This window comes from Dipteris shenzhenensis, chromosome 6 (genome assembly GCF_047967505.1).
Source record: "Dipteris shenzhenensis isolate YYH24624 ecotype China chromosome 6, Dip_SZ_1.0, whole genome shotgun sequence".
NCBI lineage: Eukaryota > Viridiplantae > Streptophyta > Polypodiopsida > Gleicheniales > Dipteridaceae > Dipteris > Dipteris shenzhenensis.
Window position 1 is genome coordinate 37,884,486 of NC_141601.1, and position 26,314 is coordinate 37,910,799.

At 45.0% G+C, this 26,314-nt stretch overlaps 1 protein-coding gene across 1 annotated transcript; it reads left to right on the forward strand.

Moving 5' to 3' along the window:
• The first annotated feature begins 1,190 nt into the window (after window positions 1-1,190).
• LOC147901138 (uncharacterized) lies at window positions 1,191-25,259 on the forward strand. The gene is made up of 16 exons (XM_087375722.1): window positions 1,191-1,902; window positions 2,338-2,429; window positions 2,685-2,790; window positions 3,103-3,231; window positions 3,339-3,430; window positions 3,568-3,621; window positions 3,746-3,817; window positions 4,064-4,138; window positions 4,321-4,413; window positions 4,778-4,927; window positions 16,646-16,744; window positions 23,660-23,764; window positions 23,998-24,093; window positions 24,268-24,347; window positions 24,511-24,598; window positions 24,797-25,259. Exons 1-16 carry the CDS (start codon window positions 1,788-1,790, stop codon window positions 24,878-24,880), a joined length of 1,530 nt encoding a protein of 509 aa, XP_087231848.1. The 5' UTR covers window positions 1,191-1,787; the 3' UTR covers window positions 24,881-25,259.
• Window positions 25,260-26,314: the final 1,055 nt, after the last annotated feature.

Here is a 26,314-nt window from a genome sequence, read left to right on the forward strand (position 1 = left end):
CATCAATTAAGAGACATTAATTTGACAAGGCAACTATATTAGTGGCCTCTATTCTAGACATCATAGATCTCATGTTACAACGGTTAATAGGGTATGCCCATCTCATGTGATGACTAATGTGGTGATATAAAATTTCTCTTGGGTGTGGCTGCACTCTAAGGGAAGTGTTCATAGGGAGAGTGTACATGTTGGCCTATGCTTCAAAGGTTTCCTAGGAAGTGAGATGGGTTCTCTATATGCAAGCTGATTGATAGCCAATTTTTGTCTGTTTGATTTTATGGGATCAGTGCCAGAAGGATTTCGAAGCATTAATAGAAAGTTCTTTTCTCTAGGGGTGAAAAAAAGGAGACTGCGCATGTAAGAGAGCATTTCCGCGTGGTTGTAATCCTTGTCTGGCATGGGAAAGTAGGAAAATTCTTTGCCATTAGATGACTATTCCACAAAGATCCACGAATTTCAAGGCGCTCCTATTTTCAAGGCTAACGTCAAGCTTTTTAGTGATGTTAGCCTTGAAAATAGGAGCTTTGGATGTGTAGCCTCATCATCTCTAGCAAATCGAAGGAGAGCATTTTGATGTATCTCCCATAAAAGATGGCAAGAACCTTGAGAAGATGCGAGCAGACGTTCCCACGTATGCTCCTAGCCCGAAAATGCTTCGAGAATCATATGAGCAATGTAGCTATGCGTCTCTAAGGCACATTTCACACTTGCCCGGATGGGTGCATCCAAGAGGGGCATGCGGGTTCTGTGATTGGAGCTCATTTATTAAAATAAAAAGTTGAGCTTGTTCGAACGACAATTTCTCGTCCGAGGGTGTTAGCGCGTGCCCGATGGGCGGATACAACTCGAAAATGCTCCGAGAATGTGGGGATGCGTCTCTAAGGTGCATACCACACTTGTCTGAGCGGCCGACTACGTCTTATAGGGGTGTGTGGGTTTCGTGATTGGAGCTCATTCATTAAAAAAAAAAAAGCCAAGCTCGTCCGGACGGCAGTTTCCTGTGGACCGATGAGAGCGGATACAGAGAAATGTGTGAGGGTCGAGACCTATGCGCAAAGAATCACGGCAGGGGGAGGGGGGGAAGGTGTATGAATGTAGGTACGTGTGCAAACACGTGTGGATGAATGTGGGTATAAAAATACTCGTGTGTCCAAACGTCATTCTGTTTCATGAAGGTTTTCTGTTTTTGATACAAAATCTTCGTCTCGCGATGATTTCCGTTTCTCAGACACAGTTTCTTCCACAATGCTCCATCGCAACAGAAAATTCGTCCGTCTATCGTCGTCTTCTTTGGTTTCTCCCTACGCTTCTTCATCACCAGCTCATTTCTGCCTTTTTTGAACATCTCCTGCTAGTTCGTCTTGCTCCCACACATGGTATCAGCTCGCAATTTGCGACGACAAGCGTGGCTCGAAAATCATTTCTTTATGTCTCGGACAACCGGTAAATGAAGACGCGTTTCAAGCACTTGTCACTCCGCGAGGCCAATTCTCTGGTTGTATTTCCGTTTTTGTGTCACAGTTCATCGCGAATAGCATTCTATAACAGGCTTAGCTCTCTCTTAAATTCAACGCCATGATCGTACATCTTGTGACGATCAGCTTAAAGACTTTAAGAGATCGGACGAATTGGAAATCATTTTACCTCCTATATCGCACCGGAAATCATTTAACTCCTGTATCGCACCTTACATTTTTCAAAGAGCAAGCCTACTTTGTCTAAACGCAGAGACTTCCTCTGCTCTCAGACATTGACCAAGCATCACAAAAATTTTTCAAAGGCTAAAAATGTGGCTAAGGCAAGCGATTTGTATAGCTGCATCAACCCCACGATATAGAGTCCGTCGTGACGTAATCCTCACATCAAAACACAAGCTCCAATCGCTGCATTCCCTCACACACGGTAAGATAACGTTTCTTCGCCTCCAACTCTCTCTCTCTCTCTCTCTCTCTCTCTCTCTCCTGCCGCCGCATATACATTGCGTGCGCATGCATCACACAACAATCTAAAAGAAGTAGATATGTGCACACTGATACAGGTACACGTGTTTAAGTCACATTTTAGGCAGGCTTTGTTGTGTTCTTCCCTATCGATATGTAGATACATATCTCTCTGATTCTTGAAACTTCTAGAACTTGTTTATACCGAACTCCACGAAAAATTTTAGGCAGGCTTCGTTGTTTCTTTTTGTTCAAAGTTCTTCCCTATCGATATGTAGATACATATCTCTCTGATTCTTGAAACTTCTAGAACTTGTTTATACCGAACTCCACGAAAACTTTCAAAGAATAAATTATCTTCTAAGGATTTACATGGCGAAACCTCACCTCATTACAGGAGATCCTTCCTTCCTTCAATCAGTAGACATTTACTTTGACAAGGCAGCCAAATTAGCATCCTCTACTCCGGACATCCTAGATCAAATCAAGGTACTATAAAGTGACATACATTTTTGTTATCTAGCTACATCACAAGACCAACAGACGTTGAAGGATAAGATGTGCATTCTGCTACTTTTTGTGATAACCGCTGATGTTCCACGGATGAATTGTTATAAGACATGTCTAACAGTTTTTCTTCAAATAAAGAAAAATACAATCTTGCCATAAATGAATGCTATGCTTTTAGCTTTCAAGCATAGGAAGCGCATCAGTACCTTAAGTATCCTTGTTGATTACGATTAGGCATGCAACAACCTCCTAAAAGTTCAATTTCCCTTAAAGTGTTCAAATGGAAGTGTCGAGCTCATTGAAGCTTACAGAGCGCAACATTCACATCATCGTCTTCCAGGTGCCTTTCAAGATACCCATTTCCTCTTTCCGTATCAAATGTGAGTTCAATTTAGGTAATGCTATGACCATCTCACATTCTTTCTTCTATGTGCATAGATGAGTTTGCGCATATCAGCCACTGAATGTGTGCGAGTCTTTCTGTTTTGTTAAGGGAGGGGAAGTGTGGGGCATGCATGGGTAGTAGTGGTGGATGGCTGGTGGTAGGATGCATTGGTGGTGGCTGGTTGGTGGCAGTTGGATGTGTAAGTAGGTTTCTCTACAGTTTCCTTTTGGGGGAAAATGTCATGTAACCATGGATCTTTGATAATAGTCAAAGGTGGAATCCGCATGGCCCCCAATGTGGAAGCAAATGAGACCATGGCCCTTGCAGCTTTGATGACCTTTAAATGTGCTTTGGTTGATGTTCCTTTTGGTGGAGCAAAAGGTGGCATAAAAATTGGTATGATGCAATTCAATAAATGACTTGAGCTTTGTGAAAAGCCAAGATATCTATAGTCACTTCATGACAAAGTAAAATTAAGATGATACCTAAGACTTGTCACACAGACCCCACAAAGTACTCAACAAGTGAAAAAGAGGCAATTATAAGGCGATATACAAGCGAACTTGTGAAGAAGAATTTCATTGGGCCAGCTCTTGTAAGCAGAGTCTTCAAAATTCTTATCTTCTATTCTTAAAACTTTATACATGAGCTGAATTGGCATCTCTCACCCTACATGATCTTTGAATTCTATAAAAAGTTTCTCATCTGATCAAAGCATACAAGCCTTTGCAGGATGTGCCAGCCCCTGATTATGGGACAGGACCCCAAGAAATGGCTTGGATCAAAGTAAGACATGCTATGATGAAAAAACTTTTTGATGCAGAGCTCGATGCAAACTTAAGATCTAACAAAGGTTCAATGTAAAAGAAAGTGCATATTATTAAGATGTCTATCGTGCATTATATTGCAGGACACATATGAACATTTACGCAGTAATGACATCAATAGCACAGCCTGTGTGACTGGAAAGCCTCTTGAAGAGGTATGTTTGGAAACCATATGGATAATTATAATCAGTTTGACTAGAACTTGCTCAGTGGATCCAACCTGGTGGGCCATGATACGGTGCTAAAGACAACCTTCAGACAGCTGGATTTTGTAAAGGACCAATGACTTTGTTGGGCAGTGATAATATAATTTATTCCTTAAGACAGCTACCAATATAGCAGGATATTGTACGCTACTCTATAGCTTTAAGCAGCTGACATTGATAAAGTATGTTGTTCAGGGAGGAATCCATGGCAGGCAGGAAGCTACTGGTCTCGGAGTATTCTTTTGCTTGAGAGAGTTTTTCAACAACCAGGTTACTATATATCAGATGACTTCTGCACTCATAGTCCTATTTTATGGAGACTATGCTCGAAGTTTAAAATCTACTGAAGGGAGTTAGGAGAGGGCATTGATAGAATGAAGGGCTAGGACAAAGGTCCATGACAACTGTGAAAATTGGCATACTTGACTTCGGATAACTTAAATTTCTTGCAGGATATCATGAGAAAGTTGGACCTTGACCTAGGCATGAAGGGAAAAACTTTCATTACACAAGGATTTGGCAACGTTGGTAGACACACCAGTATGGTGAGTTGCTGATAGTTAAAATAGGACTTCTGTTTTTTCGCTGTTTGAAATCTGCTTATACCTTCCCTACAATCCTGCATGCTTTGGTATCAATGTCGTGCATGACATTTTGTGTTTTGAGCAGTCTGTCCGATCTACCCTAGCTTTTTTCCCAGAGCCTCAAATAAAATCTTTGTATAGAATGTTTTCTTAAGGGCAACATTCATGCTTTGAAACATTGTACTTTTTTCTCACCAACTTGAAATTTCAATACCTGGCAAGCCAATATATAATGTTAGTTTACACATTGAGACATATTTTATGAATATCCTGTTTTACCTAAGGTAAGTGACTGCAATTTTATAAAAAAGATTCTTTTGCACAGTTTGTGCAGGGTGCAGGGGGCAGGGTGATTGCCATTGCTGAGCGTGATGGAGGCTTAGTTGATGAAACAGGAAAAGGGTTAAATATTGCACAAGTTGAAGAGTACCACAAACAGAAGGGCACGATCACAGGATTTCCTGGAGCAAAGACGGTACTTTTTATTCCTAGGCCTCGTAGTCTACTTGTACATATGGAGAGCGCTTCTGATGTCATGCTTCTGGAGATGCCACATCCTGGTTTGAAGGTCATAATCATAGGTCCTTGCCATGGCACATAAAAGATACATGCTTATTGGCCTAACAATTTTACATTGGAAATAAGTCAGCTTAGTAAAGGGGGAAGTTGATTATAGCATAGTTGGGAAGTCAATTATGGCATGAGACAGAGGCCCTACAGGCCATACAGCATTGGGTCCTTGGGACATGTTTGCCTTTGTTGACAAATGGTGCAAGTAGAAGGCTCAATCCAGTTGAAAAGTGTTATGCTCTAGCCGAGGTAGCATGACCTCGGAAGAATCAGTCGACATTTCCCTTAAAGGATCTATGTTTGTAATTATTTGTTTGCGCTTCATGTAAATGATCGGGAGGGAATTAATGTCAAGGTCCTAGATGAGGGTTGATAGCACCAGGCTAGGTGGATCTAAGGCTAAGGGCCTAATGCAAGGAAGGGGCCTAGGGGCAAAGGATATTAATGCATCCCAAGAGAGGGGTGAAATGTTGCATTAGGAAGGCCCTGTGATGATGACATGTGGCATCTAGATCCATCTAGGGAGATGGGGCTTGTTGAAGCTAGAGAGAGAGGAGAATGTGTGTTTTTTCGTATGTTTTTTTCATTCGTAATTCTCTGTTAGCTCGTATGCTTCAACAAGGATGGCTGGGAGGTGCTTCAACAAGGATGGCTGGGAGGAAAGTAACGGTGCTGCTCCCGTGATCTGCAGTTGGAATAGTTGTAGTGTTTTACAAAAAGTACACTTGATGTCTGCAAGGAAAGACAGACAGTGTTGTGATGAAGAGAATGCTTATATGGTGGTAAGCAGCAAGAATCATAAAGGAATGCATGTTCTTAAGTTTACCCAAAATTGAGTTTGTATGTTTTAAAATGAGTTTGATGCCTGGCTTAATGAAAGGGCATTCATGTAGCTGTGTGAGTGTCCCAGTTATGCAAGTCCTGCTTATGGAAATTTAAATACGTTTTTGAAGAGGTCTCCAGGGAAATAAAACCTGGCATAATGGAAGGGGAGGACATTTATTTGCTCCTGTAGTTTCTCTCTCTGCAGATCACAAAATGGATGATGGGATAGAAATATGAAATACAAGTGTGATGAGCACATAGATACGTTCAACCTAAATGTGAACTAGTTTTCCTTTTCTTTTTGTCAAAATAGTGAACTTCCATCAAGTAGACCAAAAGAAAAAAATCCAGGCTAAATTCCTGTGAGAGCCTCATACAAAATGTTTCAATCAGTGATTCCAGCACTTACAATGCCAAATACCAAGATACTCATTTCTCAACCTGTTGGAAAATAGAAGGAAATGAATCACTCAAACCTCCACCCAAGATCTCTCCCACTCTTCTTGACACTCAACTCAGATAACTGATCACAGATGCACTAAACACTCACTCAGAGATAACTTAAACGGAGAGAGAGAATATATTCATCCACCGGATGGTGGGCAGAAAACTGGCTCCAGGGGAGCAATACAAAACTCAGCCAAGTGCTGAGGAGAACTGATGGAACTCTCTCTGTCAGATTGGACCAGATCTGAGTGCACAGCACAGCCTAGGAAGGAGGCTTTCTGTCCTGCACTGGATGCTGGAATGAAGGAAGGAGTGGGCCTTTTATAGGCACTGCCCAGGCCCTCTGGATTGGCCGACCAGCAGGGTCGGCAAACCTCCACCCAAGATCTCTCCCACTCTTCTTGACACTCAACTCAGATAACTGATCACAGATGCAATAAACACTCACTCAGAGATAACTTAAACGGAGAGAGAGAATATATTCAGTTCTCCTCAGTACTTGGCTGAGTTTTGTATTGCTCCCCTGGAGCCAGTTTTCTGCCCACCATCCGGTGGATGAATATATTCTCTCTCTCCGTTTAAGTTATCTCTGAGTGAGTGTTTATTGCATCTGTCATCAGTTATTTGAGTTGAGTGTCAAGAAGAGTGGGAGAGATCTTGGGTGGAGGTTTGAGTGATTCATTTCCTTCTATTTTCCAACATGGTATCAGAGCCATAGGCTCTCAACTCTTCCTCATCAAAGCACTCTTTGAAGGAAGGAGTCCCTTGGCAGTAAGGCGACTCTGTTTTCAGCTCAGGCTAGCACAGAGGGTCAGTACATTTATTTATGTTTCAGTTATTCAGTTTTGCTATTCACCGAGATGGATCAGCGTTCAGAAGCCTCTACATCCATTGCTCGTCCTTCCTCCTTCTCCAGTCATCTTCCTTCTTCATTTATCCCCAATTTCGGTGAAGCTGGAAAGCTCGATGGGACGAACTATCTAATCTGGAAAGTCAAGATCCGAAGCCATCTGTTGGCACGGAGGTTGTGGAAGATTGTGAATGGGACCGAAGAGAAGCCGGAGGACCTTGTGGACAAAAGAGGTGAAGTTTTAGTTGAAGCAGATGCGGATGAACTCTATGCATGGGAGGAGAGGGATGCTCAAGCCTTAGCAATGCTTATAGGCACGACAGCAGATGCTATGATTCCTCAAATCCAGTTGGCAGAGACGTCTTCAGAGATGTGGGCCATACTGAAGGAGCTGTATGAAACCGATAATACAGCTCGTATCATTACACTTCAGCATCAGCTTTATAATCTTGATATGAATGAGGGTGATAGTGTGCATGATCATCTGACAAAGGTAAAAGTTGTGCGGGACCAGCTCGCAGCGGTTGGTCAGAAGGTGGACACGAGTCAATTGGCGTTGCTCACACTCCACAAGTTGCCACGGAGTTTCAAAAGTTTTGTGACTACGGTCACTGCGGGTCAACGGACTAAGCCAATCACCTTTGAGGAGCTTGGTCCACTCCAACTTCAGGAGGAGGCTCGAGAGAAACTCTTTACGCAAACCAACGAGAAGGCATTAGTTGCCAAAGACAAGCCTGGAAATGGCAAGCCAAACGATTCCAAGAAGTCAGAGGACGCTGAACGCAAGAAGAAAATGAAGTGCTTTTACTGTGAAAAGCTTGGCCACTCCACCAAAGAATGCCGAAAGAAGAAGGCGGATCAAAAGCGGAAGAGAGAAGCCTCTTGAACAAAGAAGAGCCTAAGAATGATTCTGCCAATGTGACGACTGGACAGTTATTTTTACTCAGTGAACATTGTTCAGGATATGCAGTCAGTGAAGGTAAAGAGGATTGGTATGTTGACAGCGGTGCTTCCAAGCACATGTCCAACAGAAGGACTTGGTTCAAAACCATGGAAAGTACACACCCGGATTCCAAAGTTTCTGTCGGGGATAGCCGGACATGTCCTGTGAAGGGCATCGGTAGCATTCCTTTCATTACAACGGCGGGTGAGGAGAAGGATATCTCTGGAGTACTTTATGACCCAACCTTTGCAAGAATTTACAGTCTGTAAGTCAGATGGACAAAAACAACATGGCAGTTCTCTTTCAAGATGGCAAGGTCACCGTGACATCCAAAGGCAATGGGCAGCTAGTGGCTCAAGGCGTTAAAGAGAATGGACTGTACCGTCTCAGTGCAATGTTGGTTCATGAAGACAACGGAAAGTCCAAACTTTGGCATGAGCGCTTCAGTCATGTCAGCTATGGAATCTTGGCTGAAATGTCAAAGTCGAAGATGGTGGATGGACTTCCACCAATTACAGGCAAGGATGATGTCTATAGGGCTTGTCTAGAAGGCAAGCAGCACAGGGATAAGTTCCCACAAGAGGCCTCGTTTCGGGCCAGCAAACCACTTGAGTTGGTTCACGCCGACATTTGTGGTCCAATGTCTACAGCATCGTGGGCAAGATCCAGGTACTCACGTCTCTTTGTGGATGATTTCAGTAGAATGACCTGGGTATATTGTTTGGCTAAAAAGTCTCAGGCTTTCGAGAAATTCAAAGACTGGAAGGCCAAAGTTGAAAAGGAGACAGGGGAGGATGTCAAGACATTCCGCACAGACAGGGGGGGAGAATTCACCTCAAGTGAGTTCAACATATTTTGTCGCAAGCATGGGATCAAGCGACAACTCACCACGGCACATACTTCTCAGCAAAACGGGGTAGCTGAGAGGAAGCATAGAACCACCACAGAGATAGGGCTTGCTATGCTCCGAGGGAGGAATCTTTCTAAAGCCTATTGGAGTGAAGCTATCAATACAGCCGTACACATTCTCAACCGGACCAAGACGAAGGCCGTCAAGGATAAGACTCCATATGAGGCATTTTATGGTAAGAAGCCCTCTATCACTCATCTTCGCATTTTTGGTTCTAACGCATGGGTGCATGTGCACAAGGAAGACAGGACCAAGCTTGATTCCCGGAGCAGAAAATGTATCTTTGTTGGGTATAGTGAAGAATCCAAGGCCTACCGCCTCTTCGACCCAGTAAAGAAGCAAATCCTTATCAGTCGGGATGTTGTCTTCGCGGAAAAGGAACCTGAACCCCAAGAGGAGCCTCAGATTGAGGAGGAGGAGATTGTTCAACCCCCAAACCCACCCCGTCCCAGGTTGACCATCCAAGAGGTGGCAAAATCAGAAGCTGATGTTCCACAAGATACTCAGGAAGAGCAGGATGTTTCAGAAGAAGTTCCCGTTCCTCCTCCCACAGAGAAGCAGAAAAGGTTGCCCCAATGGTACCTACGGACATTGGAAAAGTCTCGGGTCACTGCATTACCTGAGAGTAGCAGTTCCGGATTGCAGCGGTCTCAATGTCTTCAAAAGACCCCATCCGTGAATTCTGCGTTGGTGGCTCAGCTTGATGAGCCAAGGACCTTCGAGGAGGCGAAGGACAATCCAGAATGGCAGGCTGCCATGAAGGCAGAGATGGATGCTATCCTGAAGAACAATACATGGGACTTAGTGGCCAAGCCCCTACAACGGAAAGTCATCGGCACTAAGTGGGTATACAAACTTAAATACAAATCAGACGGCAGCTTGGATAAGTATAAAGCAAGGTTAGTGGTGAAAGGTTTTGCTCAAACTGAAGGCATGGATTTTGATGAAACTTTTGCTCCCACAGCCCGCATGGTTACTACCGGACAGTGATTGCCCTTGCTGCCCAATTCCAGTGGCCTATTTTTCAAATGGATGTGAAGTCTGCATTCCTTAATGGAACCCTGGAGGAGGAGGTATACGTGGAGCAGCCACCAGGCTTTCAAGATCCAGGGTCCCCATTAAGGGTCTGCAGGTTGAAGAAGGCGTTATACGGGCTGAAACAGGCCCCCAGAGCTTGGTACCAAAGGATTGATATATTCTTTCAGAAGATAGGGCTCAGTCGGAGTCCTTTTGAGGCAAACCTTTACTTGTTCATTGAGAAGGGATTGTGACTGGTACTCATCCTCTATGTTGATGATCTTATCTTGACAGGTGATCATGTCAAGAAGATTTCACAGGTTAAGGAGCTACTCATGTCTGAGTTTGAGATGACTGACCTTGGGTTATTACATTACTTCCTTGGGATTGAAGTAAAGCAGGCCAAAGACAGGATCTTCATTTCACAAGAGAAATATTGCAGAGAACTTCTGAAGAGATTTCAGATGGAGGATTGCAGAACAGCATTAACTCCAATGGAGGTCGGGCTCAAGCTAAGTGTTCACGACACATCTCAGCCGGTTGATAGTCCCTTGTATCGACGATTGGTAGGAAGTTTGCTTTACCTTACCAATACTCGACCTGATATTTGTTATGCAGTTGGGCTATTATGCCAGTTCTCTGCTTCTCCCAGGAAGAGTCATTGGGATGCAGGTTTACGGGTGCTGAGGTATCTGAAGGGTACTTGCACCTATGGGATCACCTACACTAAAGGCATCGAACTAGGCGGGTTCTGTGACAGTGATTGGGCGGGTGATGCTGACACTAGAAGATCGACAACAGGGTATTGTTTCTTACTTGCATCTGGTGCTATCTCTTGGCTAAGTAAGAAGCAACCCACAGTGGCCCTTTCATCTACAGAGGCAGAGTACAGAGCCGCGTGTACAGCAACTTGTGAGACACTGTGGTTGAGGTGGATTCTGGAGGACATGGACGTGTGTCAGGAGGATGCGGCAATGCTGATGTGCGACAATCAGAGTTGCATAGCTATTGCCAAGAATCCAGTGTACCATGCGCGGACCAAGCACATCGAAGTTCATTACCACTTTGTTCGAGAGCTCATCATCGACGACGTGATCGAGCTTATCTACTGCCCGACCGCCGACAACTTGTCCGACCTCTTCACGAAGGCACTCCCTCGAGAATAGATGGAGCACCTCATCAAATGCATGGGGATTGGCCCACAGTTGTGACATTGAGGGGGGGTGTTAGAGACTCACTGTGCCCACCTGTGAGCCCCCATTTTGAGGGGACAAGGGGCAGTGAGAGGTAGGAGGGCTGGGAAAGAGAGACCCAGGCTGACATCATAGGCAACCAGCACACGGGCTGGTTGCTGCCTGCAACAGCAGAGAAATAGGGGGGGCCCTGTGCCTCCCTTGGAGGTGTCAACAGTCCCATGGACTGGCTGCACAGGGCACCCTTTTATAGGGGCCTGTGGCAGGGCCAGTCGGCCCAACCAGGGCCACCGACCAGGGCCGACCCTGGTCGGATTTTCAGAACAGTCTGGTCGGCCACCAGTCAGGGGAGCGACCCTGCTGGTCGGCCAATCCAGAGGGCCTGGGCAGTGCCTATAAAAGGCCCACTCCTTCATTCCAGCATCCAATGCAGGACAAAAAGCCTCCTTCCTAGGCTGTGCTGTGCACTCAGAGCTGGTCCAATCTGACAGAGAGAGTTCCATCAGTTCTCCTCAGCACTTGGCTGAGTTTTGTATTGCTCCCCTGGAGCCAGTTTTCTGCCCACCATCCGGTGGATGAATATATTCTCTCTCTCCGTTTAAGTTATCTCTAAGTGAGTGTTTATTGCATCTGTGATCAGTTATCTAAGTTGAGTGTCAAGAAGAGTGGGAGAGATCTTGGGTGGAGGTTTGAGTGATTCATTTCCTTCTATTTTCCAACACAACCTCCCCAAAAGTGGAGAGATCTAGAGAACTCTCTCTTCCAATTCAGATGCACACATACATATACTGATCACCACGCAGATAATAGAGAAGATGTAGAGAACTCTGGAACTGTGGGAATGACAGAGCTGAAGGGAGCATGAAGCATCCAGCGGTGCTGGTCTGAACAACTGCAAAACTCTGATCAAGGCTGGCCTCACTGCCTCTCCTCCTGCACTGCTAAAATAGGCTTCTGCGAGATGGAGAAACAAGAGGAAAATGCCCTATTTATAGGAGGCTAGCTCGCCCCCTCCACCTGCTGCTGGCTGACCAACCAGTCTGTGGGGCTCAACCAGTCAGCCTGCTGCCTGACCAGCGAACCACACTGCTGACCTGGAGCCGACCCTAGGATTATTAACCTGACCTCCTGCAGTCAGCCAACTACCTTTTGATGACAGCATGGTCCTTTCACCTGTAGATGTCCCCGTCTCCACCAGCAAGAAATCAACACGTTCATGAAGTCCACCTTCCAGCAACCTGCAAAAGAGCTTTGAAGAAGCACCAAGTCTTCCTTCTCTGCCTTCTAGGAAGGCATTCACCCTTCAATCTATCTTCACGTGAGAAACATACAGCAAAGTTTTTGGCAATAGCATGTTACTAAGGTTTGAATGAATACACAATGAATATAATACATGTAGATCAACCCAGTTGTTTGCTTGTTCTGAAAACAAGCCATGTACCTCTTGGAGGCACTCACAGCTTCCCTGTGTAATCCTTTAGTGCTTTATTTAGTGTCCCAGCTTCGATCTGACTCTGACTCCTGAGGTCCTTTCAAAGAGACTTCCCTAATGCCAATGATATTAGCTTTGGACAGAGCAATCTGAGCACTCTTTGCTGTCCATCTCCACAAAAATTGTTGGTTCCTCTCCGGATCACCTTTCAATTTCAAACATACATACTGGTACACGAAGGTCTGCAATTCTTACCTCAGCATCACTTGAATGTGTTACAAGAAAAGCTCCTCAGTGATTACACATTTGCTGCCGGTTTTGACTTTTCTAATTCCTGATTGAACTCCTTCCTCCTCTTCTAGTCAGCCTTCTCCTTTCTGCAATCCATTGCAAAATGCCCTGGTTGGTGGCAGTAGAAGCATTTCTTTTTCTTCTTGCTCCCATTGGATGAAGATTCGTCCTCCTCATCAGTCATGTCATTTCTATTTTTGTTGTCGTTGGGCTTGCCATTGCCAGGCTTGCCCTTACTGTGCCTTTACTCGTCTGGAACATTCAAGCCCTTGCTATCAGATCCAATATATTTCTTCTCCCAGGCTTCCTCCTGCAAAAGCAGAGGCACTAGGTCCTCAGAAGTCACTGATGCTGATCACTGCCCTGCAATCATGGTTGTGACAAACCATTTGTAGCTCCTAGGGAGCATGCCAAGGAAGAGCCTAGCCAAATCCATTTTTTGACCAACTGTGGAGAGTACCACCTTTCATCTTGGTGATGTGCTCTTGAACTAGGTCCCCCTCATCCATGTGCATGCTATGCAGCATTGTCTCGAGGTTGGGAATTCTCGCATCAGTGTTCATCTCGTACATGTCTTCAAGGGTGGTCCATGCACCAAATCCTGTGTCTACATGTTGAATATGTGGGAGAACTGAATCTGCAGTATTGCCAACAATAATGGCAAAGGCCTCTGCATCAGTAGTACACAACCCCTCACTGCAACAGGATCTGCCAGTGTCATCACTCCAACCGCATTTGTGGTAGGCTGTGGCCTTAGCTCTACTCGTGTCGTAATTTCCCAAATCATCCAAACCACCTCCATAATGGTTAGTTCGTTCTATCGAACTAACCTGTTTCCCCAAAGCTAGGGATCAGTCTATTAGTAGCCATGTCAAAGATGTGAAGGGCGTAAGAATTTGTACACTTGCCTGAATCTGGATCTCCCTCCTTCTCGCAAGGGAACCTGTCCTTTAGACACGGAAGTCAATTTCTACAAGCTGAAGATTAATATGATAAACCATTACAAGTACATACTTTTGTAGGCCTAGGGCCTTACCTTTATATATACTCCCAAAGGTCAAGTGATCTTTTAAACTCACACAAGTCACAAACCCAAAGTCTCTTTCACACTCACACGTAAATTAGAGGCCTAGGTCTCACACTTGGCTCTGAAATAACCCACCAAGTTGCTGAGTGCATGGAACAATGCGCAATGACTATGAACTACTCTCGAGTTGTTAAATTGGTTGAATAAGATTCCATTTCTTCCTTGGGCTTTCCTTTCTTTTTCTTCTTCAGATTTGCATTCTTTCTCCTGCATCCCTTCGCGAAATGACCGAGCGTTTCATATTAGAAGCCCTTCTTTTAATTCTTCTTGTCTCTTGTCTTCAGACTTCTTGCCCTTGGAATCATCTTTAGGCTCTTTCACCAGAAAGGAATCATCACTATCGCTTTCATACAGTTTGTCCCAGGCTTCCTCTTGCAGCAACAAGGGCCCAAGCTCTTCGAATCTAAGGAGCCCGGTCCTCGCTTTAGCTATCATGGTCGCTACAAACCCTTTGAAACTCCTTGGAAGCATTCCTAGAACTAGCATTGCTAGCTGGCTTAGGTCCATCCTGTGACCAACTGCTACCTGTTGATCTCTCACGACCTTAACATTTGTGAGATGGTCATGTCATTCAGAATGGTCCACACATCACTAAACATATCTACATTCTGGATGTGAGGAATGACTGAGTCCACTGTAGTCCCAATGATTATGAACAATTTTTCGGCAAATTTGTCTTCCTATTCTTTGACCTCGTTTGGATCTACACCAACTATCACCTTCCCCGAAACGTCCTTGACATCCTTAGGCTTGAGTTTCGTTCTTGTTTGTTGGAAATTATGGCCCATTGTCCCACCTATAAGTCCCCCACAGGAGGAGAGCATATGGACATGGTGCCAAGATAGGCATGAGGTCTAATGTGTGAGCATCAGGTATGGATGCCACATGGGTAGATCTAGGTGGAGGGAATTATCCACAAGGCAACCACGTGACCAGCACTGTAGGCTGCCCCATGTGGGCTGCCACATGATCCACTGTTGTGAGCAGAAGCTTAGTAAGGAAGCAAACCTGTGAACAGCATGCAGCAAGAATACGGTGTGTGAGGTACAGACTGTATGGCGACATCTGCATGGATTCCTTCAGCATCGATCGGGCACTTGGATCATGTGTGTGATTGCTATGCAGGACTACACAGGAGCTGGTGGTTTGCTGCTGGAGAAAAGGCCAGTAGAGGCAGCACACAAAGGGGGCGCAGTAGAAGTACAGTCTGTCGCCAAGGACAAATGTGTTAGTAGGCTATTGCAGGTGCAGGAGATGTCGGTTGGCTGCAGCAGAGCTCAAGCAGGACCCGGCAGCACAAAGGCTGCAGATTAGAGCTTTATATAGGCATGAACAGGTTGGCAGATCCACAGATCAGGTCAGGTGGTCTGTGGTGGGATGGTTGGCTGGTTGGTCTGTTTTACACTAGTCCTGACTGGGTCAGCCAGCTGGACCTGATCTAGTCTGTGGAGTACCAGGCCTATAAATGGGCCATACTACCATGCTGCAGTAGCCGTACACCTTGCTGCTGTAGCCGTACTACATTGCTGCCCACAGCAGCCTGTCCCCCGGCAACTAGCGATATCTACCCTGGTCTATTGCACCCTAGTCCTCCTCATATGGGGGCACATAGGTGGGGGGTGACCTCAACAAATAAACCAGCGAATGAGAAGAATACTTCTTCATTGCAAAGGTAAACAAAAGTGAATAGTTGTCATATCCTTGGCTAAGGTTCAGGTCTCGTACAACTTTAAGGGGAGCCTAATTAATGCCATCTCATCAAGGTCACAAAATGGAAGTTTGCCATCCAAAATAAACAATCCTCCAGGGACGAGTCCGGCAATAAGTATTCAGGGATCGAAGAGGTCAAAGTTTTAGCACCCTTCTCTGGAATTATGTGACTTTAAAAACAAGTTAGAAGCGCAATATATATCCATACTAAAGAGAGAATTGAGCAAATCATCGTGAGTACGATAACTACTTGAAAGGAAGTCGCGTGCTATTTATAAGACCCATGGTCTTGTCACCAGGACTTATGTTTCAGCGTTCCTGAAATGCCAAACATTTTAGCCAGTAAAATGCCTTAAATGTGGGTGTTTCACTGTATCCTTTTTTTGAGAAAAGAAGATAACGGAAATTACTACTTTTATGCATCCATTTTAGGGCAAAAATGGCGTGTGTTAAAACAATCTTAAGAAGAATCATGAAGAAATATTCTTTAGAATCATTTCCCAACTAGGTCCAATGGAATGACCATGTGCACAAGGGCCTTTTTGTTTTAGCTAAAATAAAACTACACACGTATCAAATGGCAGAAAAGAACTGTAATGATAACTGGCATGTTGTATGATGTAAAATATACATAATAGTTCTTAAAAGTCCGAAGTTGCATAAAAAGACCAGCTGTATGCTAGACAATGGTAACTGTGGTGTGATGTACCATATTGTGTCGTGAGTAGCCTTGCTTGCCCATGTAACTTGAATGAGACCCTTACAAATTTGCATTATCATTGTGCTTTGAACTAGATCATTAATTAAAGCTCACGCAACCTGCAGGTTGAATGTTATTTGTAAAAAGAAGTGTTACTGCAAATTGTTGGGAAGCCGTGAATCAAACAAAATACTGATTATTGAAGGCTGTTCGAACAGATGAAAGATTCATCAAAGATATTGGAGCTCCCTTGTGATGTTTTGATTCCTGCAGCTTTGGAATCACAAATACATACAGGAAACGTTGCATGTATCAAGGTATAGATTGATTTTATGTCTCACCATGAAGATGCTGGAAATTCTACCTTGTCCCTGATGAAATTGGGTTCCGTTAACAGTATAAGTATCTAAGCAAATGCATAGATAAATACTTTTGTACTGGAGTCATTAGGGACCGCACAGAGCCTTGGGTCTGGTTAGTTGACATGGTTGTTGATGAATTTTTGGAGATTTCAAAGCATGTAGATTTTTGGTTTCCACACTCGATTTTTGTAGGCTAAAGTATGGCCAATTGGTTTCCCCATTTTCAAATTCCCTGTGTCTGATTGTGTCCATAGCTATTTTGAAGGGAGAATACAACTACAATGGCAATTCCATCACCATCCTGAGGGAGAATACAACAACAATGGATGAGCTATGGCAATCCATCAAAAAACTCCAACAAGGCCTTTCATGTTCTTGGAGCCTCTGAATCATGCTCAGACTTTAGCCTCTGAGTTGCATGGGATGCATAGTCTGGATGTCACCATCATGTTTGTCTTCCAAAGCCACTCACCCTAGATCTGAAGGGGAGTTTGTTGGAATTCGGAGTCTTAGTGTGAGTATCCTAGAGTCCTAGAGTGAGACTGTCCTAAAGTTGTGGGTGTGAAGAGTACTTGGGACACTTGTGCAAGTGGACCAAGTCTAGTCTAGATTAGATACTATTGTGTGACATTGTGAGGTCAGGAGATATTCCTCTGATGATTGCACCTGTGATGTAGGGTGTGAGGCTTGCCCATTACATCAAGTCTTTGACCTCCACTTCATTGCATCATCATGAGTGTAAGTATCCTAGAGTCCTAGAGTGAGATTGTCCTAAAGTTATGTGGGTGTGAAGAGTCCTTGGGACACTTGTGCAAGTGGACCAAGTCTAGTCCAGATTAGATACTATTGTGTGACATTGTGAGGTCAGGAGATATTCCTCCGCCGATGACTGCACCTGTGATGTAGGGTGTGAGGCTTGCCCATTCCATCAAGTCTTTGACCTTCACTTCATTGCATCATCATGTGATTGCTTCTCTCCCTTCTTTGACCATGGATTCTAACACTGCATCCTTCTAATCTATCACCTACGATTCATCTTGAAATGGGACTGTGCCTCGTACCTTTGATGAATAGTCATAGGGACAAGAGTAAACTTAAGGATGAGGAACTTGATCAGTTATTTATACATATTTCTCTCAAAGGTCAATTTTCTACATCATCCCACTTCTGACATCGATATAGACATGTTGGCCTGAGAGGAATATCTTGATGAGGTAGAGATTGCCGGTATGAACTCAATTTTCTTGGAGTTTGGAGACATTTGAAAGAGTTGGATAGGATGCGGTTTGCGGACATGTTTGGGTGGGCAAAGCGTTCATTGCATATGGTCCCCTGACTCCCTTTTGCACAGATGGGCCCCAAAATGTACAACTCTGACAGCCCAGCTGGCCAACCAGGGTCGCCCATTTACAGATTGATTGGCCACTAAATCAGTCAGTTTTCATAGAAGAGGGAGACAAAGGCGCGGAGAGGGGGGGGGGGGGGGACAGTGCGGCAGCGCAGATTGTTCTCCTTATTTTATAATAACCCCATTTTCACTCAAAAGTCATGCAGAGAAGAGGACTACAGCAGCATCTTGGGACTAGAAATAGGTAGGAACAGTACCTACATGATCCACACTTTTAGATTTTCTGTTCTAGATCTTGTATTTCATCATTCACTCCATTGTATACTTTTTTAAAGTACAGTAGATTGGAGAGAATAGTGAGATCCTTTACCTATTAATTTCCCCATGAGGGTGTTAGCATAAGCTTGCTGCTCTTTATCTGGGCATGCGAGGCATGGAAAAGAGTTGAGATGAGTGCATATAGCTGGTCACTATACATTTCATATAGGGTGAAGGATAGTGAGTAAGCCGCCATGCTCCACTCATAACCATCTTTTAAGCTAGGCTAATCCACAATATTCTCATATGATACATGGTTAGTGGATTGTCACATGTACCTGGGTCAAGCCCAGGTTGCAGTGACAACTGGCTGCCCTGTCAGCCAATGGCAGCTCCCTACGTAGCATATTTGGCAGGTTTTGGGGCCTCCAAAGGGCAGCAGCATGCATGGAAAGTGGGCTGGAGGAGGCGCCTTTTATAGGCAGCCTCAACTCCCTCCAGGTCGGCCCATAGGGCTTAGGAGACAGCCCGACCAGGCCAGCCAAGCAGCCGATGGCTGGTCGACCAGTTAGGGCTGGTTGGGGCGGCCAAACCAGCCCCTATATAAGGAGATCTTTGCCCCTCATTTCAGCACTCAGCTCCCAGCCTCTAGCAGTGCCTTTGAGCCAGCATATGGGCGAGGTTGGGTGTCCTGTTTCAGCAGCGTTGCTCCATCTGTAGTGTTGTATGCCGATTTGGCAATCATGTAAAACAGTAGTTAGGACATTTACACCAATATAAATAAAGCAGTGCACTATAGTTAGGAAGATATTTGGTGTATCTCATGCTTGAGTTCTTCCTTGTATGTTCATCATTTTTCTGCATGGCTAGTCCCCGCATGTTACATTGGAATCAGAGCAGTATTGGTTCCTTCTGATCTGAAATAGGTTGGAAGGAGTCCTGGCAGCAAAGCTTAGCAATGGGTACTCAGTTAGCAGAGGAGGGAGCATGTTTGGGATATAGCTTAGTAATGAGGACTCAGCTAGCAGAGGAGGGAGCCTATTTGGGATATTATCTAATTTTGTATTTTTGTCCCTACCTCGAGGCTCGGACTAGTAGTAGTACGATACTCCATTAGCCTCTTCCTCCCTCTCTTCATCACGCATCCGGGCCGGCTCCCATCTCTACACCTTGTGGGGCAAGGTTAGGGGGAATTTTTTTTCCTCTGCCAGTCATGGTTGCAGCAGTTGATGGGTCTATCAATCTTCCATCATGGACCCGTCTAGTATAGTAGTTCTCAGGCAAGCGTTCTGGGAGAAGTATCATCTCCTTGAGCAAAATCGGCTCTTTTTTTAGCAACCCCAGCTCTTGCTGGAGCAGGAAAAGAAGACAAAGGCAGATGCAACAACATTGACCATTTCCGGCACAAGAACGTCTTGAGGAGGCCTGCACATCAATCCAGACATTGTGTTGACTTGGCAGCGTACGAGGTTCAGTGTAAGACCGAGAGCAGATGCTTTTAAAGCATCAACAGTTTCTCATGGCCTACTCACAGCTCCTCTCCTGCTCAGCAGCTACTAGTGTAAATCCATCACCCGCTTAGGGGTCTTCCACCCCTAGAGCACATTGTAGTGGACTATCCTTCTGAGTATCCACGGACAGTTCTTCATCAGCCAGGCAGTCCTTTATCTGCTTAGGAGTCTTCCATCTCTGAGCACAGTCCAATGGACCATTCTGCAATAGTTCAGACATGGGCTTCCCTTGGGTCTACCAGACCAGGGACCATTCAGTTTCCACAGTAGCTATCAGGGTTCTTCCATCCTCGGGGCCATCTTAGCTCAATTAGCACGCCCAAATGATGAGCCTCTTGGGTCTACCACCCCTATGGGGCTTCCACCCTTGGAGCTCAGTTGGCCACATTAGCTTTCATCAGCATGACTCACGTTTCACCTTCTCATCAGGAGTGTTCAGGACTAGTGGGCTCAGTTTCCAGTCCCACTGTCGTTGATGCTCAGCAGAGAGGGCGTCTCAGGAGTTTGCCAGATGGGAGTTATGCCTAGCAGGAGGAAGTACACTCATAGCTGGAGTAGCAGGTGTAGCTATCAATAATACGGAGGTTAACGGTTCCTCAATAGTCCATGAGGATAGTCATACAGTTCCCTCCGCAAGTCCCCTTCGTCAGTTCTTTAGGCAGGCAACAGTTGCAGTACTAGTCACTAGACAGGTTGATGAGGCCTTCCCATTATTGTGTCCTTCACTCGGGGAGGTTAGTCATGCAGTTTCCTCTTCATAAGCTCGAGCCGCGAGCAATAGCAATGACCAGTGTCTACAGCTATAGTTCCCTTGGTGATGACAATAGTTGGGCCAATTCATCAAAGGTGTGCTCATCAGTCTTAGTCTGTCATCAGTACCTCTTGGGCACAGGCTCAGTCCCAATATCCCTTCGGGAAGAAGCTATGACATCTATCTCTTAGTCCTTTTGAGAGGCCTACCAGTCAGTCATTGCAGACATCTCACAGTCCTTTCAAGCAGCATCCCATTTAGTAGATCCATTAGAGGGGTGCAGCTCCTCCATTCTATCGGAGAGCATCTAGTAGAGTCTACACCTTGGAGGGGTTCTCTACAGTGTCAATTGTCTCTCAGCTCCTTGGGGAGACATCCTCAATTCCACCTCTCTCGAAGTGACCCAATGTATGCGAATCTGACTCAATGTCTTGCAAAAGTGACTCAATGTCCTGCAATCTGACCCAAAAGTACTGCAAACAAACAAGAGATTGCAACCCCAAATCCCAAAGTCCCAATGTTCTTGCAAGAAATTGCAACCAAAGAAGGCGAAAAGAACTGAAAGCCCCAAGAACTGCCAATGTCCGGATTCACAGCCAACGTTAGCTAGTACGGATTCTGACAACAGTTTCACACGTGTGAAACTATTTAGAATACCCGGTGCAGGTACAAGCTATACGGATCTGTTACGCTGTACGGATCTGGTACGCTGTACGGAGCACTGTATGGCGAATGTACGGAAGCACGGTACGAAAACATGTACGATGCCTATACGGAAGCAGGTACTGAAAATTTCTCAGAGATACATCTACAGTTTCAGCAGCTCCTGGCATCACCCAGGTTCTTCGGGAGACATTTACATCCACAGGTCCAGATTCTAGCCCTCAATAGATATCAAGCCAGCAGAGTTTCCTGGTTTTCAGCTTTGGTTGCCTGGCCTCAGTGGCTTTGTCATCACCCCAACAGTTCATGGAGTAGCACTAGCATTTCTATGTGGGTGGATCTTCCGCAGTGGGGAGGGTGCATGCCAACAGTTGGTAGGTAGTTTCATGCCATTAGCCGTCTAGAGTGCAATGCCTCCGCATCAACAACCTAGTCAGTCCTTAGCAATTTCAGCATGCGGTTCATATTTCTAGGAGCCTATTAGAGTGCCATACCACTCGAGGATCATGGGTTCACAATTGTAGGGTGGTGGAATGACTAGCCTTAGGAGTTCAACCTCCAGTATTCGCCGCAGTACTGATTCTTAGGAGTTTTTATTGAGCTGCCATGTTATCACAATAGAGCATTCATTCCTCAGCCTCTTGGAGCGGTACCAAATCAGTCCCAGTGCTAGATTGTTATTCTCCAGCTCTTTGGGAAGTTGTTGGAGGTGGTGGCCTTCACCCCTCTATTGCACGCATGGCTAAGGAAGAATCGGGGATGCCCCACGCTAATGACACTGGCACAAAGAGGGATTGCCATCCCATAAGCATTGGCCCTTGGGGAGATCTTGAAAATTTAAAAGCCTCTTCAGCCCTCCACAGTCATCCCCTCCTGGAACCTTTGGGGGGCTGTGGAGCATCTACACATGGCTATGGGGCCGGCTTAGGGACCCTACCCCTGGCACGAATCCTTTGAACACGTGACATTTGCTGCGTGGCCCAACAGTTGGTGGTCGTCTAGATCACTTTCGCTTGGTAGATTCACTCAAGCAGGAGGGAATGTGACATGCACCCTTGCACTTGGGAGCATTGTGACACAGTCTGACCCAGATATCTTGTCGTATGCCGTGACCCCTTTGTGAGCCCTAGGCATGAGCTACAGGGGTCCATTCCCTATTCCCAAAGTCATAAGCCACGGGGAGCACTTTGGGTGGCCAGGACAAAGCGTTGCGAGGTATCCACCTAGCAACAAGTTCAGAAAAGGGGAATGTCACAATTCTATTCATTAGGCCTGCCCGAGATGAAGGCAAGAAACAAGAAGGGAAGAACAAGACAAATGGTCAGGGTCAAGCCCCGGTTGCAGTGACAACTGGCTGCCCTATCAGCCAATGGCAGCTCCCTACGCAGCATGTTTGGCAGGTTTTGGGACCTCCAAAGGGCAGCAGCATGTATGGAAAATGGGCTTGGGGAGGCTCCTTTTATAAGCATCCTTAACCCCCTCCAGGTTGGCCCCTAGGGCTGAGCAAACAGTCCTAACTGTAGTTCACTGGGCATACATGCCCTGACTACTGTTGTACATGATTGCCACATTGGCATACAACACTGCGGATGGAGCTACACTGCTGAAACAGGACACCCAACCTTGCCCATATGCTGGCTGAAAGGCGCTGCTGGAGGCTGGGAGCTGAGTGCTAAAATGAGGGCAAAGCTGTCCTTGTATAGAGGCTGGAAGGGCCTGTTTTGGCAGACCCAACCAGCCCTAACTGGGCGACCAGCCAGTCGGCTGCTTGGCTGGGTTGGTCAGGCATATCTAGTGTATCTCATGCTTGAGTTCTTCCTTGTATGTTCATCATTTCCACACAGCTAGTCCCCGCATGTTACATGGATTCCTTCTTCAATCCCCTGTTCAAAGGGCAGATCTCAGGGACTGTATCAAAGGCTTTCTGAAATCCACATAGCAGCACTAGGGATTTTCATGGATCTTAAAAGTCTTAAGGAAATAAGTGGCATGGAAAAGTCCAAACAAGCCTTGAACACTTCAAGTAAATGGAAAGCCTTGGTGACTAAGGGCTACAACAAATGAGCTGTATGCCTAGGAGGGAGGGGAAACTGCAGAATCAGCCTTCTATAGGGTTAGTAGTAGTACAAAAGAGCATCTATGTGAGATTAAAGCCTGGAGGACGTGGAATAAGATTGAAGGCTATATAGGGAGTTGTGTATTATGTAACGAGTGATTTTTTTTGAAGCTGGTAGATGTTACAGAAAGGAAAGGCAAACACTAAATACACAGTGTTGACCATCTTCAAGGACAAGCATAGATGTTTGGAAAATCAACTTCTTCTTTTACCACTGTCACAGGCAAAAATCGTAGCAGAAGCTGCCAATGGACCAATCACTCCTCCTGCTGAGAAATTTCTGGAGGAAAAGGGCACCATTATATTGCCAGACTTGTTGCTCAACGCGGTATGTGCTAGAAAATGATTTCAAAGCTCAATCAGATTGCCTGCATTCAGAGAAGCCTGAGCATGTAAAAATTGAGACAATTATACTTTTAATAGAGAAGATTTGGAAAGGTGAAAAAGGACTCTCTTAATATAATACTGAAAATAGGAATACAGCACATCCTTACACAGTCTCAGTAATGATTGCATACATGATCAGGCTTAGAAAGAAAGCTCTGGTTACATTGATTTCAGGGTGGAGTAACTGTATCATACTTTGAGTGGCTCAAAAATCTCAATCACATCCATTTTGGTCGGATGAGTCGTAGGATGGAAGAACATGGGAAAAAGGTAAGACCTCGTTACCAAAGCAGTTTTTCTTTCCCTTCAGTCCTGGTCCCATATATGTTTAACCCTGAGGCACTAAAACTTTAACTTGTCGTAAACATCGATGTATCACCAGGAGTCGCATACATGGATCAGTTATTTTAATCCCTCTCTGACAAGAAGTTCATTTGTGGCAAGGTTTTCCTTGATGCAATTGAGCATCAATTTGGCAATGGGCGAAAACTTTCTGAGGATCTTAGAGGGCAACTTATAAAGGGGTAAAACAATAACCGCTACGTTCATTGAAGACACTTCAAATGAATAGGAAAAGGCATTTATGAGTTATGATATTATGTGAAAAGATCTTAGTTTCTGGTTAATGAACTCTGAACCCTAAGGCACAACAGCAGTACTTAATGTTATGATTGTGTGTCAATGCAGGAACACTGAGGTGGATTTTGTTTCTTCTGGCCTCGAAGAGACCATGCTGGTGAGCTGGGAAAGAGTGAGGCTCACAGCCAAACAGAGGGTAAGAAAACTCTCTTTGCCACTCGTCGTGGCGCTTCTCTTTTAGGTTGTTTTTTATGCTGTTCCTTGAACTTTTACTTTCATGCTACTCATCAATCTGGACATGTAAATGTCAAAAATTCAGTTTGCATTGCCCTATGTCTATTTTTAACTCTTACAACATTCCCAAAATGTCACGTGTTCCAACAATTTTGTGTAGGGTTGCAACTTCCGAACAGCTGCATATCTCATTGCTATTGAGAGGATTGCAACTTGTTACAGGGTCAGCGGAATTTTTCCATAACAAATTTTGCCCTACCTTCTATATTCGTTTAGGTATTTTAATGAAATACTCTGGAATACTGCAAAGGTGTCCAGCTAATAATTTTGATTATTTTTTCATTAAATGTGGATCATCAAAATCTATCACGTTCAATGCATCCATTCTATTCAACCATCTTTCTGGCCGCTACTGGAATAGATGGATCCGATGGTTTCTAGGTGGTTCCACAATTTAGATTACAAAGCTTCTTGCTTGAAATTTTCAACCAAATACAAGCTGAATCTGCACCATTTAGCTGCTACTACAAGCTTAGAATTTTCACTTTGCTTCCAATGCATGTATGATTAAAAGTCAAAAGTCGATGGTTGTATAGCCCACCACGCTGGCTGCTGGCACCTGCTCCTGGGATACCATAGCAGTAAGCCGGATTCCTGAGGAGCTGGCTGCATTTAATTGCAGCTCGCCATTCTTTTCAGCCCTTCACGGAATTGTACTGTTTTCTTCACATTAATAGATGGATCTTTTCTTTGGGGCAAAAAATCCATATGTATTGGGAAGATCTGAAGAAATCAAGTGTTTGTTCACTTTATTGACAAACCAAGTTAGTAGCCCACTTGAAAATGTTAAGGATCTCTGAAGTCTGATAATTCTGCTAAAGTGGTGACTCTTTGTAAAGATACATGATTTCTAGAATTGAAGATCGATGTCACTATAGAAACATTGATGTTTAAGCACCTGCTCTGGTCCTACAGTGACTAAATAATAAGGCTCATAGTGGCTCTTTTTACTCGCATCCCCTGTCCGTGTTGTTTTGTTGTTTTCTTTTCCCTCCCCACTAAATGGTTATAGCAGTTCCTTTTCTTCAGTGTGCCAAAACAAAATTTATAGAGCTCCAAAGTTAACCTTGGGATGGATCAATCATGCACTCCCACGACATGGCATCATAACGTTGCAGAGCCTCTCCCTTTCGTTTCCGAATCCTCTTTTGAGTTGGACCCATCCAAGTCTTTCTCATCCAAGTCATTGCCACCGGTTACCATCCTGCAAGCCAACTTTGAACACCACAAAGGAGTCACCGAACCACTCAGTCCACGTCGAAATGGTGCACCAACCTCGCCCGGCCTTCTCATCGCCACTTTGGTATCGTTCTCAAGATCCGCACAACGGTGATCTTCCAATTCCCATTGCCTTGCTTAGCCGAGAACCTACGTTGAAGTCCTCGTCCTTAGACGGTCCCCCTCTGGGCACACGGTGCCTTCGTTGTAGAGGTGGTCACGACTCACAACCCGTTTGCTATGTCACCTTGTGGACCCGACTTCTCATCTTAGCCCAATTGGTTATAGGATAGCCACGGGGTTGGCATGCTTGACCCCTAGTCTTTACATTCCCACTTCACGTTTGCAATGTTTGTAAGACACCCACATGCACGCGCACGTGCACATGCACATGCACATG

What these genes read in the sequence shown, in the direction of transcription:
- LOC147901138 (XM_087375722.1), top strand. Translation starts at nt 1,788, where the DNA reads ATGTGGCTAAGGCAAGCGATTTGTATAGCTGCATCAACCCCACGATAT. An exon ending in GATTTCCTGGAGCAAAGACG is followed by an intron (nt 4,928 to 16,645) that starts GTACTTTTTATT and finishes CTGTTCGAACAG; the next exon opens with ATGAAAGATTCATCAAAGAT. An exon ending in GGCTCACAGCCAAACAGAGG is followed by an intron (nt 24,599 to 24,796) that starts GTAAGAAAACTC and finishes AATTTTGTGTAG; the next exon opens with GGTTGCAACTTCCGAACAGC.